An 18,998-nucleotide genomic window follows, 5' to 3' on the forward strand; every position below is an offset into this window, starting at 1 on the left:
GCTGCACGCTCTTGTTTTAAAACAAGACAAATATGGACAAATGGCAAACAACAACGTAAATCGTCTCTTCGAAAACGTCTGCAGTTGCCTTCGAGAACAATAAAAAAAATACAACTTTCTACAAGCATTGTCCTACATGTACAGAATTAAGTTCATATCTTTACTAATTATCGAACCTAGCAAAGGGAAGGAAACATGTAATGAATGATCAGCGCAATAATGAACATAGCGACGGGTATATGTAAGCGAACCCCGTGTTTCATTGGCAGCGATGAGGAACAATCAGACATCCGGCTTTAAATTTGTCCAGCTGTCTGCCAGACACTGATTTCTTGAAGCGAATGCTAAGTTTCTATTGATGAAGCGTACATGCCAGAAAAGTCGAATTCTGCAGAACATCCTCAGAAACCGTTCACGGCACTGCAGGGAGCAAAAAGTAAAATTGCAAACATTTGCCATGAGCTCATATGGTGTACCACAGACGTGGCGTGCATGGGACAATTACAGAAAGGAATCGAGCCTCCAGTTTTATAAGTGCCAAAGCTGCTCAAGAAGGAACTGTCAAGTTTCCAAAAAACCTACTCGGAATATGATATGCTTTGAGCATGGTGAAATACTGATTTGGTTTGTTTAGGCCACAATTCTCATCTTTGAGCACTTCGGGACATGTGCATTCTTCTTCTGGTTTGGTTTATGGGGGTTTAACGTCCCAAAGCGACTCAGGCTATGAGAGACGCCATAGTGAAGGGCTCCGGAAATTTCGACCACCTGGGGTTCTTTAACGTGCACTGACAACGCACAGCACACGGGCCTCCTGAATTTCTCCTCCATCGAAATTCGACCGCCGCGGCCGGGGTCGAACTCGCGTCTTTCGGGCCAGCAGCCGAGCGCCATAACCACTCAGCCACCGTGGCGGCTTATTTCTTCTTCTGTATTTCTAAGAAATTGCCTAATTAGAAATCCACGACACGACAAGCGCACACTAAAAATTACCTTCAGCGAGCTGACAATCCGAGTATCCTGTAGGCTGAAAGTAGGAATAGCCGCCTTCTTCAGCGAAGTCATACCGGGGTCCATGAAGTCATCTGCGGTGAAATGGTCCCCGCCGATGCGGTACGTGGCGTATACAGCTGGGTCGGCGACTTTTCTAACAGGTCACCCCTCTTGGCACACTCGATCCAAGCCTTCGACCTGAAACAATTATGGCGCAGTATAACCTGTAATTATTCGCTTCACTGGCTGACTAAAAAAAGCACATGCGCATACTAGCCGGTTCTAACAAGAGATTGGCAGCACTGTTTTATATTTTCTTTAAAGTACACAGAACCGGCGTCAATCCCCTGCTGTCACGAGGAACGCATAAGAGCTTCGTCCCCGGCTTCCTTTGTCTTCGCCCGTTGTTCTCACACCATGAAACGCAGCAGTAGCTCCTGTAATTTAACCCGCTCCGTGGCACATTAGTGTGGGCTTGTGTACAGACTGTAAAGATTGTTGCAGTCATCAAATGGCAAAGAGAAATATATCGCAGCAAAAAAGATAAAAAATAAAAATAAACTCGCTGATGACAGTTATTTATAATATGCTTGCAGTCAAGAATATTAATATATCGCTCATGAAAAATTCTATTTAGCTTCAATCTCTTGCGGAAGCGAGTTGACGCAATCTGACTTTGTGTCTATAAAGCAGTGACTGTTGTCAATGGTTCTCTCTATGGTTTTCTTCCAGACCGTACCTATGAACGGTACGGGCCAGTGATAAGCTTTCATTTTACAGTGATCGCACACTGTCGTAATGATTGCGTAGATAGCAGTGTCCGCCACGATTTTCTTATACCCCTTCACGTGGGCACTTTCGAATGCGATCGAGCCCGTGACCGGGATTCGACTTTCAATCGCGATGGAAAATGCTCGCTGATATAGCGGTCCAAGGATCGGGAGTAAGAACAGCCCTAGCGCAACAGATGTCACCAAGTAGGTCCGAAACAACCAACAAAATTTGCCAAGTTGGCAGAAAAAGTCCTTGTATATTAGTTTTTCCAGAAAAAAAAAACATTTCTATTTGGTATTATGGCCAAAAAAACGAACCTATCGATGCCGATCACCTGAAATTCTCTGAAATACATCATGTCGGCGGTATTGACACAGATATGAGAAACGCGTTAACATTTGTTGTACTGCAGTCTAAAACAACCTTTTTTGTTTATATTTTAGGCTTTTCTCTTTTGCTGTTCGTTTCCTAGCACTCTATGACACCTAAAAAGCACACAGTAGGTTTCGAACGCAATCGGGGACCTCAATTGCGGTGCTCCGATGGCATTCAACTACACCTGATCGCGGCTCAAACGATATCTGAGCATATTGAGGCCCGATTAGGATCTGACCGATCACGATCAAAACTGCCCGCTTCGCGTGTTACAAAGGTATTTTCACGTGGTCGATTTCAAATGTGCTCGACCCATGCCATACAAAAGGTTTGTGTTAAGATACGGGTGAACCATCGATGAATTCTGTGTGTTAAACCGAATGCGTTGAGAGCGACTTTTCGAAAATTACGCTTTCGAAGTAATGCACATGCTCTTCCGGAAAAAACAACAAACGGATGACTCACAGCTCATATTATATGCTACGCGTGCAAAATACGCTCACGCAGCATAACAATTAGCTTCGTACAATCTTTTTAGCTCAAGAAACATCAAAATTGATCCTGCGGGCAAAAGGAAACAACTTACCGGTAAAACGAGGGGACGCGTTGAAAAGCGCGGTGAGGTGGGCGTAACCGGCGACACATTACAGGCGCTGCACCACCTTCTATATGGAAATGGAGCGCTTGGACGCAACCCTGTGGACGTGTGATAAGCTGCCAACCTTTGAAGTAGAGTGGAAGCACTCAGGCCACCTGGCGGGTGGTTAGACCCCCGTTTGCTCGGCCGCGAAACGGCCTGAGTGTCCGCTCTTTACGAAGTATGTTTCTCTATGGCCTCCGGCGCAGGGAACAGACGCCCTGCGATTAAGCCACGAGCGCCCAGTGAACGATCAGGTGCAGACACACTGTAGCGCATCGCTACGAAAAGAGAAAAAAAAAGAATACACTGTCATCTATCAGCCGGCAAAGGAGGAGAGGGAGAAGAGCGTGTGCCACACGTCCGCTGCAGGCGTTTTTCTTTTTCTTTTTCGCGCTTGCATACGTCGGGGATTGTCTTCGTCAGTGAGTTGCGCACTTGTTTCTAGCGCAGGCCAGCCACTACGTTCTGTCATTGTGGGCCGAGGATGCTATGCGTTCGCGTTGGCCACTCTGAGCACGAACTCCTGTGGTCAGCGTCCGCAGCTTCAACCGGTGCGCAGAGACAGAGGCGCCGACGCGAGACACAGGTAGCTACGAGAGTGGGCCTGAATGGTGATACAGGAGAGGCCGAGAACGCCGCGTGGCTTGGGCCCAAGAGGAGCCAAGACGCGGCACGACTGAAGAACTCCAAGCAACCGCCATTTTACGCCGCAGAATTTCGCGAAAACTCTGAAATGGCCATCGGGTCGAGTTTGATTGTTTAGGCTTGTGCAATCGCGCCATAGCCTTATCGTGCACAGCCCCTAATTACATGCGCCGTTAAGCAGAACCGAACATTCCCGCATGCGACCAAGGCCTCATGGACAACCATCCCGCTTTGTATGCAGGAATCATTAGGCTCTAATCACGCTCGCGCCGGTTTTCTGCCTAGTACTAACTACTAACCCACCTGTGATACGTGTTGGACTGGCTCAGGGCTGAAAGGCTTGGCAGAAGGTCCACCCAGTCCCTGACCAAACATCGCACAAATCCTTTCGGGAAACCGGGAGTGCGCCTCAATGGAGATTCAAGCCGGTCGTCACCGATGTGGCCTTCGTTATCATGTCCGGGATTCTTGGACATCAATTTTAATTGGGAGGCAGCTGCGGAATATTGTAAAGCACTGGTATGGAAATATTGAAGATAGCGGCGCATTATTCCGATCCAGATCAAAATTTTGGGTTCAAATTTTATGCATCGCTCGCACCGAATAGTTAATACTGCGACATATATCGGTGTCTCAGGGAAAACATTAAGCAATCCTCAAAATTGGTTTTTTGAGGTAAAAATATGGCTCTTTCAGCATAATATTACCAGTGTTGGCGGGCACCAGAAAACCGATGAATCGTCTTAAGTAGTAAACGGGTTAACTAATTTTTAATAATTAACTTTTAACTAGTAGATTTAGGCGCCTACTTGCAATTAGAGATTTGTAACCGGTCGTTAGTAATAGCCATATCAGTTTTTAGAATTCCGAAAACGCGATTACCCTTGGCACTGTGGCTCCATAAAATTTGACTTTTCTAACTAGTTACGTGCACTGGAAAGGCTGTTTGCCTGCGTGCTTTCCGAAAGTGCATATATTTATTTTGGCACGATGCAGCCAAATTCTGTCACCGACGATGATCGCGTTTTCGAAATTTTAAAAACTGATATGTCTATTACTAACGACCGGCTACAAATCTCAAATTCCAACTAGACGCCTAACTCTACTAGTTAAATAGTGGATTATTATAAATTAGTTAACCAGCTTACTACTTAATGCGATTCACCAGTTTCCTGGCGTCCGCCAACACTGGTAATACTACGATTTAAAAGCCATATGTTTGCCTCAAAAAACCTATTTTTGAGAATTACTTAGTCTTCCCTGAAACACCTGGTGAGAAACCAATGGGGAACGTTTTTGACGATATCAAAAGCGTTAACAGCAAAAAAAAAGCGCAAGCCTGCCGAGAGGAGGGTGTGGGGCTATACTAACTGCTGCAGTTGAATATTACGATGTGTGAAAATAATGAGTTCATAAACAACTTCCTTCTCAAAAATGCGCCTGTCGAGAATTTCTGGGTGCGTGTTACCAGCGGGCAACCTTTCATCGGCGCTGTCTGCTTTGCCGAACGGGTAGAAAGGAAGCGAACTTCGGGCAATGAATATGTAGATGGGGCATTCATTTCCCGATGTTCTTCATGAAAAGAATTCTATCAGCGTTCGGAATGCACCCGGAAGCAATCTGCCGAAGGCGGTGGTTAGAACGAAATGGTCGAAATCACGCGGTAGCAAGCGCCAAGTAGAGCACATTCAGCCGCAGACGGCAATGGGTGGCGCTGTAGCTAGCTACACGTGGAAGAACCTACAATATCCATATTCAGTTTACGATCCATTAGCATGCTTATAGGTCCAATGCCTTTTTAACGAGTGATACAACTCCCGAAACTTTTCATAGAACGCAAATATGTAACGCGCCGTCGAGAGGTATTGTCAAGCCCCTTTAATGCTGAAACTTGTAGGCCAGTGTTCCGCCTCGAACCAGGAATGCTATTTGAAATGTCATAACTCAGAGGAGGAACTGAGATCCAATTTAATCATTCAATGTACAGCTACCCTGTGTCAATATATTACATTTCATGAATGGTAAGTAATGAGACTAAACCTAAATCGAACCTTGTTCGAAGCTAAAGTAGTGGTAATTTTCAAGTACATGCAGCGACTCAGCGTGTACTTTTCCTAACTACGATTCATGCCGAACTTTAACATAGCAATTGGCTCGCTGCACCTCATAAACGAATTCCGAGAAATAACACCCAGTCTATAATCTCTCTCTCTCTCTCTCTCCGTGTTCGTGCGCGTGTGTGTGTGTGTGTGTGTGTGTGCGTGCGTGCGTGCGTGCCCGCGTGTGTGTGTGTGTGTGTGTGTGTGTGTGTGTGTGTGTGTGTGTGTGTGTGTGTGTGTGTGTGTGTGTGTGTGTGTGTGTGTGTGTGTGTGTGTGTGTGTGTGTGTGTGTGTGTGTGTGTGTGTGTGTGTGTGTGTGTGTGTGTGTGTGTGTGTGTGTGTGTGTGTGTGTGTGTGTGTGTGTGTGTGTGTGTGTGTGTGTGTGTGTGTGTGTGTGTGTGTGTGTGTGTGTGTGTGTGTGTGTGTGTGTGTGTGTGTGTGTGTGTGTGTGTGTGTGTGTGTGTGTGTGTGTGTGTGTGTGTGTGTGTGTGTGTGTGTGTGTGTGTGTGTGTGTGTGTGTGTGTGTGTGTGTGTGTGTGTGTGTGTGTGTGTGTGTGTGTGTGTGTGTGTGTGTGTGTGTGTGTGTGTGTGTGTGTGTGTGTGTGTGTGTGTGTGTGTGTGTGTGTGTGTGTGTGTGTGTGTGTGTGTGTGTGTGTGTGTGTGTGTGTGTGTGTGTGTGTGTGTGTGTGTGTGTGTGTGTGTGTGTGTGTGTGTGTGTGTGTGTGTGTGTGTGTGTGTGTGTGTGTGTGTGTGTGTGTGTGTGTGTGTGTGTGTGTGTGTGTAGCAGACAAGGGAAGGGAAATGAGGGGCTCGGTACACAAATGAGAGAAGCCAACAGCCACAGGAACTAAGGAGCATGAGGGATGAGGGGGGGGGGGTTATATAAAATTATTTTTATTGCTTTTAAGATAATTCGTTAGAAAAGCAACAGAAAAAACAACCACATGTAGCAGATGGGAACCGAGCCCACGATCTCCGAATTACGCATCCGGTGCTCTACCAACTGAGCTACGGCGACGGCTGTCAAATCTGCTGCTTTTGGGGGTATTAAGGTTTACGGTTGACCTAACCTTGATAGTGTTCACTAGCGCCACCCTCGTCCATAAGCGGCAGACGTAGTACGTCCTGTATTTACCCTGGTATGATGTGGAATGCCATCGAACGGCGAGGGCGGAAGGTATATGAGATATATGCTTCCTAAGGCATCAAGGCTGCCAGAATCATATATATATATATATATATATATATATATATATATATATATATATATATATATATATATATATATATATATATATATATAAAGGAAGCCAACAGTCACCGAAACTAAGGTGCAAGGGGAATGTTTCTATTTTTTTAATTTGTAATGCAATCAATTGGTTTAAAGAAAATTACCTTTAAAGCAGCAGAAAAACAACCATGCCGCCGGTGGGATCTACGAATATCGCGCCCGGTGCTCTCTCTCTCTCTCTGTCCTACCTGTAATACCGCGAGTGTGACGTAGAACGTCATCTAACGCTATGGACGATGGTGGCGCTGGTGAACACTCTCAAGGTTCGCTTACATGCAAAACATAAATACCCACGAAGGCCGCAGATTGGACAGCCGTCGCCGTAGCTCAGTTGGTAGAGCACCGGACGCGATATTCGGAGGTCGTGGGTTCGGATCCCACCGGTGGCATGGTTGTTTTCTCTGCTGCCTTATAAGTACTTTTCTTTAAACCTATTGATTAACACTACAAATAAGGAGAAAAAAATTAGAAACATTCCCCTATGCACCTTGGTTTCGGTGACTGTTGGCTTCCTTAATATGTTTGTCAAACGAGCCCCTCATTTCATTTGCCTTGTCTGCTAACAGCTTAACGGGGGTCTCGGTTCTGGCAGTCTTGATGGCACCGTGTTGCCACTGGATCAGTACCGCACCAAGGCCAACATTGCTGGCATCAGTGTGGATGTCCGTGGCAGCGTGTTCATCGAAATGGGCGAGTATCGGAGTGCGTTGTAGACGGCTTCTAAGCTCGACAAATGCAGCCTCTCTGTCAGTTCGCCACACGAAGGGCGTGTCGTCTCGAGTCAGTGAGTTTGACGGTTCGGCGATTCGCGAGAAATTTTCAACAAAGCGTCTACAACAGGAGCACAGACCCAAAAACCGGCGAACTGCCTTCTTGTCAGGTGGGCGTGGAAAACCTGAGACGTCAGCGGTCTTGTCAGGGTCCGGGCGAACGCCTTGTGCGCTGACAACGTGACCAAGAAAGCGAAGTTCCTCAACGCCAAAATTGCATTTCTCGGCTTTGATGGTGAGTTGTGCGGATTTGAGTGCTTGTAGCACAATGCGCAACCGCTCCAAGTGTTGGTCGAACGTGGTCAAAAATATAACGACATCGTCCAGGTGCACCAGGCAGGACTGCACTTCAAGCCGGAAAGAACGGTGCCCATCATTCGTTGGAACGTGGCGGTTCTGAGCACACACCACAATCGTTCGAGCGCGTCGTCTATCCAGGGCAGTGGGTAAACGTACTTTTTGGCCATATTATTAAGTTTTCTATAGTCAACAGAGAAACGCAGAGTTTTGTCTTTTTTTTACACGAACCGCTGGCGATGCCCATTGGCTGGTGGACGGCTGAATGACATCGTCCGCAAGCATTTCGGCAACCTGATTCTGAATGGCTTCTCGCCCCATCGGGGAAACACGGTAGGGGCGCTGGCAGACGGGTCGCGTAGGCTCATCAGTGATGATACGGTGCTTGGCGAGTGGAGTGCGGCCGACCTTCCAGCACGTAGCGAAACAGTCCACAAAGTCTGCCAAGAGGTCCGACAAAAAATCCTTCTGAACCGATGGCAGGGCCGGATTTATTTTGACTGACTGAAGAACGTGGTGTAGGCCAGCATCGTCTGGAGTGGGTCCTCCCACGGTGCACAAACCTGGGACCTCAGCAACGTCGTGGAGGAAGGCAATAGCCGTACCTTTGACGAGGTGCTGATATTTGCTGGAAAAGTTCGTCAGGAGGACGTGGGCACGGCCGTCGCGTAGTCGTACGAGACCTCGGGCAACGACAAGGCCCCGCTCAAGCAGCAGTGGAGTATGGCAGTCCGCCAGGCCCTCGTAGTAGTGAAATAGGTCGTTCCGCACGAGCACCAGGACACTGCACCGCGGCGGCACCGTGACGTCATTCTCGACAATGCGCAGAGCGTTGCCGCAAGGATCTCGGGAGCCAGTGCGGGCCACGGCCCCTGTGTGGTCCTTAAAGTCAGTCACAGCGCCGTTCGCCTGCAGGAAGTCGATTCCCAGAATCAAGTCTCTGGAACATTCGGAGAGCACGAGAAATTCACCAACGTATGTGAAACCACGAATTCCATCTCTAGCCGTGCACTTGCCAACAGGGGAAATTGGGTGGCCACCAGCGGTGCGCATGTGGGTCCCCGTCCACGGTGTCACAACCTTTTTAAGATATCCAGCAAAGGCACGGCTCATAAAAGAATAATCAGCACTGGTATCGGGAGCAGTGCGGTAATCTCAGTGCCATCAATTGCCACCTGCAAGTCGGATGCAGCGTATCGGCTACTGTCGCTGGCTGCCGCTCTCTGTCCAGGTATCGTCGGCTCGATGGTTTCGCGATTGCGGATCTTGACAGGTCTCGACGTCAGCGGCCTTGCCTGCAGAGGTCGCTGGTGTTATATATATATATATATATATATATATATATATATATATATATATATATATATATATATATATATATATATATATATATATATATATATATATATATATATATATATATACACTTATTAAGGGAGCCAAGTCACCGAAGCCAAGGTGCATAGGGGAATGTTAATTTTTTTAATGTGTTGTGCTTATCAGTGAGATAATAATGCTTAGATTAATCTATCGCTTAAATAAAATTACTTATAAAGCAGCAGAGAAAACAACCATGCCACCGGTCGGATCCGAACCCACGACCTCCGAATATCTCGTCCGGTGCTCTACCAACTGAGCTACGGCGACGGCTGTCCAATCTGCTGCTCTCATGGGTATTTATGCATACTGGGTGTAAGCGAACTTTGAGAGTGTTCCCTAGCGCCACCCTCGCCCATAGTGTCAGACGTAGCACGTCCTGTAATACCGCGAGTGTGACGTAAGAATATATATATATATATATATATATATATATATATATATATATATATATATATATATATATATATATATATATATATATATATATATATATATATATATATATATATATATATATATGCATGCGATTTTTGAAAACACGTACGTTCCAATGATATGGCACGCGGTTTTTCGACGTCACGCCTGATATGAACAGATTGTTTTGGCGCGAAATATGACTTCGCTGGTTCAAGTGCGGGGTCTTCTCGACTAAAACGCAGAGCTTGTGATGCCAAATGTAGTGAAAAATTTGAGGGGACCCTTAAGTTCCATCTTACAAGTATGACACGAAAGCGTTAATGGGTCCCTTCAGCGGCCTGGGGTCTTCTTTGCATGTCACTTCGCCTAGGTTCTGCCTACGCGCCCATATATGCTGAATTAGTCACTCTCTACATTCATAGATCGCTAGGAGTCCTTATACCAATCCTGACTCAGTGGAGCAGCGCTTAAGCGATGCGCCACTGCCCCGGCAGGCGGCTGTTTCAAACGCAGCCACCGGTGAGGCCAACTGTGAGACGCAGGTTGCTCTTCCCGAGCAACCGCTCGCGACCGATCATTATTTTAACTACCACATGCCACGGCGTGCAATTTGGTCACATTCCGGTGGACAGGTGCCACCTGCCACGATGGACAGGTTATGACGACGTCATAAGGTGACGTGACCAAGGCGGCAGGTGGGCCACCTCTTTTTGCTCACAACGCCGACGACGACGCCGGATTGTCCGCATAACGGGAGCCTTAAGTCTGTCGCGTTAAAAATTGCGAGCAGCGCCACTTTTCGAATGCACTCAAGACAACATGTATTCAAGAGGAGCGTTCTTAGTTCTTTTAATGTTCTGAAACCGGACTCCCTCGTTTCTTACCTTACGCTGGCACTCCCCTGTACATATTTATTTATTTATTTATTTATTTATTTATTTATTTATTTATTTATTTATTTATTTATCAATGAGCCCACAGCGCCGAGGCATTACAGTGGGGTTAGAGGGGAGGGGGAGGGTACAATAATAAATACATAACCTGCATAAATTTTGACATTTCTGCTCCTACAGGCAGAGTGAAAAGTATAAACACCAGAATAAGAGAAATGAAATGTAAAGCGCTAAACAGGCACACACATTTACAACATAAAAAAGCATCGTTTGATGCAGCACCCACGACATCACTCGGCAGCCTATTGCGTTCCCTAATGGTATTAGGAAAGAAAGACATCGTAAACGATTCAGTTTTCATAGCGATTTCACGAACCTCAAAGTCATGGTCAACGCGGTTGGATTTGTGATAAGGCTGTTGCAAATACTTTTTTTTTTCAACACGAATAGGTGAAAAATAAATAAAATGAAAAAGCTTCAAACGTGATTTCATTCGCCGCGTGACTAGCAATTCCCAGTGGAGTGCTTCTTTCGTACGCGGTGCAGTGTACTGAGACCCACGTGAGCCCGACACAAAACGAGAGGCAATGTTTTGCACCCTCTCCGACTTATCTTTATCTCGAGCAATAGGCAGATCCCAAACCGTACACGCGTGTTCCAGAGTCGATCTCACATACGTCTTGTATAGAACGTGCCGCATGACATGGGAAAAGTGCTCGCATTTCGGCGAAGGAATCCCAAGGTTTTACACCCTTTAGCAGTGACACAATCGACACGACGGCGCCAGTTCAAATCAGCAGTGAAATACACACCTAAATATTTAAATTCGAATCCCCGTAAGGCCGCTCGCTGCATGTCGCACTGAAGAGGTCCGTGAAACTCAGGATAGGCATCGATCCTGGTATCTTCGGTTAGGCTTGGAAAAAGGATCCGTTGCGCCGTGCTCTGGCAGCCTTGGCGCTGCATGCGCAAACTGCACCGAGCGAGGTCGACTGGCCATTGGTCGTTCCTGTTTTTTTTTTTCTTTTTCGTATCGTGGCTCGTAAGCGCAGCCAATACGGCACATCTAAGCAAAGGCGCTGTCTGTTCGATAGCGGTAAAAGCATTTTCTGTATTTCTATTTTCCGTCGTTAAATGGTAGTTTTCTGGGACACGCTAAAGTCTGCGTGTTAGCGCGAGACGAAGTAAAAGTATAAGAGCAAAAAGGGCCAGCGCGGCGCTGCGCTGTCGGACCTCGGAGCATGTAATGCTTTCGGCGTCGCGATGACGGCCCGTGGGCGTGGTGACGGCTGGAGCAGCTCCGCGTCTTCCACTCCAGTGTCCACTGAAAGCTGAATCACAGACCGCGGACCCGATTTAGACTCGCTGAGGGCATTGTGTCCCGAAACGTTATTATGCTTTCGCGTTTCGCTCTCGCTGTCCCCGTTTTTTTTTCTTTGAGCTCTTTTGTGCGGTGTCGGAACCATCAAAACAGGCTGAAAGAGAGACGCACTCGCGAGGGAGGGGGACAGTAATGATTCGTCTCTGCGAAGAAGACTTTAGTGAAAACTGTCGGCGTTGAGGAGAACAGTCCATGGATATTCGAGCTTGTTTGTTCGAACGAGTTTTTTTTTCACTCCAAGCAAGTTGATTCCTTTAATGCTATGAGGCTAGCAAAAGCGCGCCTTAATTAGAGCTCCGAGAAAATAAAAATAAATAGAATCCAGTTTTCAGCATTTTGCGGCGCAAGTTATTTTATAAAAGTTTAGAGCGGCATAAAGGAACAGTGCTGTTTAAAAAAAAAACGCGTATGTACGATTACTGGAAGAATGCCCTCTTATAGCTGGCGCTGAAAAGGTCTCTTCAGCTTGCTTAAACAAAATAAAAAGTCAGCTTCCCATATTTTTTACACAACCCCGCTTTAAGCAACAGTTCGTTTTGCTGCAGATGGAGCTCGAGTTGCAAATGCCGCGCATGTGCCAGTTGCCGGACTAATCTTTCAACCACCAGCATTTGTTTTCTTTTTTTTTTTTGCAACTTATGCACTCTTCATAAAGAAGCTGGCAGCGCTCCGCTCGTGTCCGGGCAAAATGGGCGGACGACCATGCGTGCACGGTCTTGGAATCGATTCAATTGATGCACCCGCTTTAGATTAAAGATTAAACGCGGACAGGCGTCCTCTATTCCTAGGAACAGCCGTGAAAAAATCTTTGATCGTTATCCATTCACGCGTACCCCAGAACTCCGGTTGTAAAGAATTACAAGAACCCTTTGCAAGGAAATAATTATTTGGGAATAAATACATGCACCGAATTACGCCCCTGAGCGCCTCCTCGTTCAGGGCCACGTTTTGAAGTTTTGTATGGCCGCCCGCGCCACTCCCACAGCTGTGCTGGGTTCACGCTGCGCGCAACAGGAGCCCCACAATGCATTTTGAGGCCTGCTGTCTCACGACCTTAGGCCGTACTTGCCATCTTTCTTAAAACTAGGTAACAGATACGAAGAAGCCGGAAGACCGGTCTGGCTCACCTCGAAAACAACGCCCTTGCGGTCTCTGTTTCAATTCAGTTATTACTTCGGCCACAAAACCACTTTCAATGAAATCGTTTCTAGTACGTTGAAGCGCAGCTTGCTTTTATCGGGCAGATCAGCGCATAAAAATTTCAGGTGATACAGAAATATATTCTCTATTTTCTGTGAATACTTGATTTGTTGTATGGGGGTTTAACGCCCCAAAGCGACTCAGGCTATGGGGGATGCCGCAGGGAAGGAATGCGAATAATTTTCACCACCTGTGGTTCTTTAACGTCCACTGACATCGCACAGTACACGGGCCTTTAGAATTCCGCCTTCATCGAAAGTTGACTGCCGCGGCCGGGATCAAACCCGTGTCTTTCGGGTCAGCAACCGGGCGCCATAACCACTCATGGTGGGTGAACAGCGCAACAAAGGCGGGAGACAAAGGCAAGACAAGCGCTGACTAGCAACTGAGTTTATTCTCCGTGACCGCTGTCAAAACGTGCTCAGGGTACCCTGCTTTACGCAGTCTAGCTACCTCGCCCTGAAAGCTTAGCTGCATCATGTGAGGGCACGACTTCAGGAGAGCGGATTCCAGGGAAAGGGTCACAATCGCCCTCTTGACCGTTTTAGACTGCCAAATCAAAAGGTAGGAAATCTTTTCTGGCTCTAGGGCGGTATCACCAGCAAACACATCTGTCTCCGAGCTTGACGTTGAGGTCTAAAAATTGAAGGATACTTTGTTCAGGCACCTCGTACGTGAAAGAGAGCTTTTTTGGGAGACACTATTGCAGAAGGTCAAAGGGAGACCAAAGAAAGCAAGGAGACCACAACGTAGCAGCACAAAGCCAGTGGTTATCCCCTATATACATAGGGTGTCCCACAACCTGAAAAGGGTTGGCAGCAAGTACGGCGTGCCGCTGGTCTTCTCTGCACCGAATAAATTGGCCAAGATGTGTCCCAAGGTCAGCAGCAACAGCCCTGACAGTTCCGGCTGCGGCACGATGCACGCAAAGCTGTACGTGCAGTGTGCCACGGGTGTGGTATATGAAATCCCCCTTAAATGTGGCAAAGTATATGTCGGGCAGACCGGCCGCTGTGTGAACGAACGTGCCAGGGAACATGAACGTTCACCTAGTAACGTTTCCGAATCGTTTGAAAATCTACCCGCCCACTGCCGCTCGTGCAAAGATGAGAACGACCAAAACTGTGAGCCACGACTTGAATGCATCAAAATTCTAAGCAGAAGTAAGGATGGATCAGCACCCGAATTGGCCGAAGCATTTTTTATCAAACAAAGGGGCGACACGTGCGTCAGCACCACATCAGTTTCCCTGCGAGATAACGAGTACCGATTATTAAATAGACGATAGCATCCACTCTGCGCTCCCTAATCTACCAGAAATATTTCACCCGCATGCGCTCTGGGCCTTCGTTGTGTATAAAGGCAGGGGGTGGAAGCCTCACAAATGTTAGTTGGAGTCAGCGCCCGTCCTGTGTACTTCTTTCTGTGTCCTTGTGTTTTGTAGCGCTATAAAAAACTTCCAGAAAATATGCTTCCCCAACTAGCCCCACAACGTGTTTTGTTAAGTGAACAAAAGAAATCTCGTCCCTTGGGACGAGATTTACCTGCTTCTTTGCAACAATAGCTTTTTGCGGCAACATCTTTGTGACAATTCTTTTGTACCTGCCCCGTTGCGACAATAGCACCACAAAGACGGAGCATTAATCATCTATATGGCCTTAACCTAACCTAAATACAATAGACCAACCTACGCCGCATAAGAATGTCAGGGGCCCTTTTCATTCGCGTAAGTCACGAGGATAGAATTCATCGTTACAAGAGCCACTCAGATGCTAATAAAATCTGCCTTCAAAGATACGTTGCTAAGAAGCTCGGCTGACCGCTTCCCTGTAGGAGTGCCGCTGGCGGGGAAGAAAATTAGCTTTGGGTTGACTTATAGGCTAGAAATGCTAATTCGCAAAAATATCCCCTTTTCCAGTACGACACAAAAATCTGCTCAATGCCTTAAGAAAAACAACCATCGACCGAAAGCTCGAGGGAGAATACGGGCGTAGTCTAGTTCTCTGATCTCCCGCCGCGCACGCCCCAGGCACTTGGCACCAATCTTACTGCACATGCAAGAATAACACCCTTGAATTACATCCTTCCGCTGGCACCTCCACTGGATAATCTGGCAGCATTATCTTTGGAAAAACATTAACACAAATAAGTCAGAACAGCAGATATGGCGGTAACCAAAAGCTGCATTATTTTTAGTAACAGCCCTTCTTGAGCTAATCTGTAGGCATGCATAGTGGGGGAGGGGGGGGGGGGGGGGAGTTCAGAAGAACGAAGCCAGATTGATTGAAATGTGGGATGAAAAGAAAACGTTCAGACATCATTATTCCTTATTTCGGGAGAAAAAATCTCATTCTTTGGCCTTGTCGGTACGTAAGGCTTCCATTAATTTTCTTCTGCTCCGGTAACGCACGTTCGTTAGGCTCTATCAACTCAGAAACTTTACAGCAGCGTACACTCGCATCCCTTTGTAAAGGACTATAGTCCTTGCACGTGCCGCGCGTCAGCTGCCCGCGGAGAAAAAAAAAAGCACTTCCGACTGCTTTCGTCAGCGCTGCGTACAATCTACGCATGGAGGGAGACTTGATCTGCGAGATGCTGAAACACGATGGCGGTGTTATTGTAATGTCTTTTTCTGGGACATAAGACGGCTTGACTGTGGAAGTCAAGCTTGCGATTGGGCGCGCTTTTCTGTTATTCCGCGCGTGACAGACGTTTAATTTTTCACCCTCAATACCAGGAGAACCGATGTGGGCTTCGTGTCAAACCGACATCTCCAGTTAGCATTAAAGTTATCTCTCTCTCTCTCTCTCTATTAGGACAAAAAAAAATTCTGCGGCAAAAGCGGCAAAAGAATTTAGTTTTGCGCCCCTTTCGGTTAAGTGCAGTTTACATAGCTGTGCGCTAAACATATAAAAAATGCTCGACAATATCAACCTCCGCAAGTCAGTAGCCCTTATTGTCGCCGCAGTTTAATTCGAGCAGCTTGGTTCGCACTGTGCACATCTGAAACTTTTCGTGGGAGTTTATATTTTCAACAAGTACTTAATTTGTACGAAATATGGTACGGAACACGGCGTAAAATCTGCGTCAAACAACCTTATACTGGCCTCATTTCCCCCTTAACAAGAAAACATACGCGGCAGACAGGAGGTTATGTGTACGAATTAAAGGGAATTTCAAAGAACTACACTCGGATCATTGAAAACGCTTTACATCCAAAAACGCATAACTCGGCGCGCAACTGCTCGGTTGGCGTGCGTTTATTCAGAATACTTAGTTTTTGTACTTTATCGAGGAACCTAGCACTCTTAACTATGGCCCTGGTTAAGAGGGACGAGATGTGAACTTTCAAGTTCCCAGTGACAGCAAACATTCTAATATCTGTGCATTTCTTATTTCGCATGCATCAAGAGCTGGTGTCCACAAAGAAAAGAAACTTTCACGAATCTCCATTTTCTAGAGAAATCGGTAGTGTTAGCGTTGCATTTCAACTCTTCAATGCGCAGTTGGAAACATAGCAGAGCACAACCCGAAGCCAAGGCGCCATTACAGATTTAGTAGAAAGATGACTGACGCCAACCAGGTTAATTTTTGAAAAACACGACTTTTTGGTATTCAACACGAGGGCTTAAAAAGCCAAGCTGCGCCTCGCCCGTAGTCACACCTTGAAGAAGGGACCGAGCCGGTCCCGAAACGTCGTGTTTTTCAAAAATTAACCTGGTTGGCGTCAGTCATCTTTCTACTAAATTAATTTCCCAACCAGACAGACTTCTGTCAAATGTTTTCTTTTGAGCCATTACAGATGTTTGTCATCTCAGTAGTACACAAGTGTGCGCGCATACGTATGTTAGTGCCTGTGTGTGCGAGCGTATTTTGCCGGAAAATTTCACTGCCATCGGCATCGCCACGCGTTGCTCATGAACCGTTCGACAGTATGGCGCCGGCTGACTTTCCGAATGCGCGTTTGCCAAAATGCAGCGCTGATTCTCTGGGGCTCTCACTCTATTTCTTGATGAATATTGGCACATTCTACTCTGTTCAACGCATTAGCGAGCAAGCCTGCGGCTAAACCTTTCACATTGTCTTCTTGCAGGTCCCTGGAGCGGATATCGCTGGATGTGCTGCGGAACGGATCGCTTGAAAGTTATGCGGACACACTCAGAGCACTGTAAGTGAGAATTCGTTGTTCTAAGTAACATTTTATACCACATTTATTGTGGTTTAGGTATGCACAACCGTGAACGTGTTGCGAGCGCTTTGGATTTTGAAAGCGCCCGTTCCCCAATCTTGCACGGGTCTGTCCGTTACGGTGCTTCTAAACAGCCTATAATTGGATCAGAGGAGGAGGAGGAAAAGAGTTTATCCAAGGTCCTTTTGCGTTGGAAAACTGACCTCGGCGCAATGATATCTCCGGCGCTCTAGCAACGACGTCCTTTTCAGTGTCTTCGCCGTCCTTCTTCCTGTCTTCTGTGGATAATGCAAGCCGCCTGATGGCACGCATTCAGCGACGAAATATTTGTGAACCTGGAAAATGTAAAAACGAGTGTACTTCATTCCTGGCGCCTATTGGAAGCGCAATCTCTGCTGTTTCTTGATGCAGGTCGGCTCTCCGACATTTCCATCTCGCGGCGGTAAGCCTCCTGTCCAGACATTACCACTCTATTACGGAAGAATAGTTCGGACGTTAAAAATGCTTGGTATGGGGCGCTTACGCAAAGCCACTGCGCATACCTCAATGCAAATTAATTCTAGCCGTGATGCTATGAAAAAGTTTTTTTTTGTTTTACAGACAAAATGATTTTGTGTGATGGAATGGCAGCCACATTTTTAAATTATTTTGCGCGTTCAGAAACATTCGCATGTAACAATGCACTCGCTGCCGTCTATTCAGTTAGACCTCAATGAATGAATTCACGTCGAAAAATTCTCCAGAAGCAGGACCAGTGCCATTAAAACTAACAAGGCATTTTTGCAAATGCTTGGCTGTTACATAGCTTAAGCAAAAAAATGTACATGTGAAAGCTGCGCTTCTCATATGTTACGAAAGAATGCATGACCTTCGCACCTATTGCAAAAGAAATTTATAAAGCTGCTAGGCAAACGACCTTGCTTGCAGTTCCTATCTTTAGGAGCACTGGAAGAGCCAGCTTTCTTGAAAGCGCGGGCAACAATCCCTCTGTACATATTGTGCTCTGCGCAAGAGGGCGTACGAAAAACAATGACCATTGCTGGACGGATCACGGTGAAGCTGGAGGACGAATTAACCATGAACATGGCCTCACGCGAGCTTATGGTGAGCGGAGCATCCACACGGTCCTCCAATGAGCAGGCGGCGCCACTGCCAAAGGGTCATTGTCCGAGCGATCGCATGCCACACGGGTTATAAAGAAATCTGGCCCCTTCATCTTAACAGCGCAGTCTTCCGACTCTTCCGAACACAGCGCCATGGGATACAGCCGCACTGACTGTCACGTGCTTTGTTGTGGGGGGCCCATTTCGCTTCTTTCACATAGCACCTGCCTGGCATGTTAGCGACGCCCTGTCGTCACAGTAAAAAAGAGCTTATCTAAGCACGGGTGTCCACAGCCAGGTAAATCCATCACGGCTGCCGCCCTCTGAGCCCTGGACTGGAGTCGCACGAGCGCGCACCGGTGTCAGGGGGGCCAGACCTCCCGTTCCTTCTTCGGTCTTGCGCCACGCTTAGGCAGCATTCGACCACATCCGTTAAGCGGGACAGGGGATGGAAGATATATAGCTCCTCCTCGCCCGCGTTTGCTTGAAGCCCGATGTGGGCGACCACTTAAAGCGCAACAGAGTCCGCTTAAGTGTACGCTGTGTTCCAC

The 18,998-nt window shown here is 47.0% G+C and overlaps 1 protein-coding gene across 1 annotated transcript in view; it reads left to right on the forward strand.

Annotated features, from left to right (window-relative positions):
* Window positions 1-18,998, forward strand: part of Lgr1 (Leucine-rich repeat-containing G protein-coupled receptor 1) — a 186,170-nt gene that overhangs the window by 98,446 nt on the left and 68,726 nt on the right. Inside the window, exon 2 of the mRNA XM_077646568.1 lies at window positions 17,249-17,323. Coding sequence (XP_077502694.1) covers window positions 17,249-17,323 — 75 coding nt within the window. The remainder of the gene's footprint in view (window positions 1-17,248; window positions 17,324-18,998) is intronic.

Source organism: Amblyomma americanum, chromosome 1 (assembly GCF_052857255.1).
Source record: "Amblyomma americanum isolate KBUSLIRL-KWMA chromosome 1, ASM5285725v1, whole genome shotgun sequence".
Taxonomy (NCBI): Eukaryota; Metazoa; Arthropoda; class Arachnida; order Ixodida; family Ixodidae; genus Amblyomma; species Amblyomma americanum.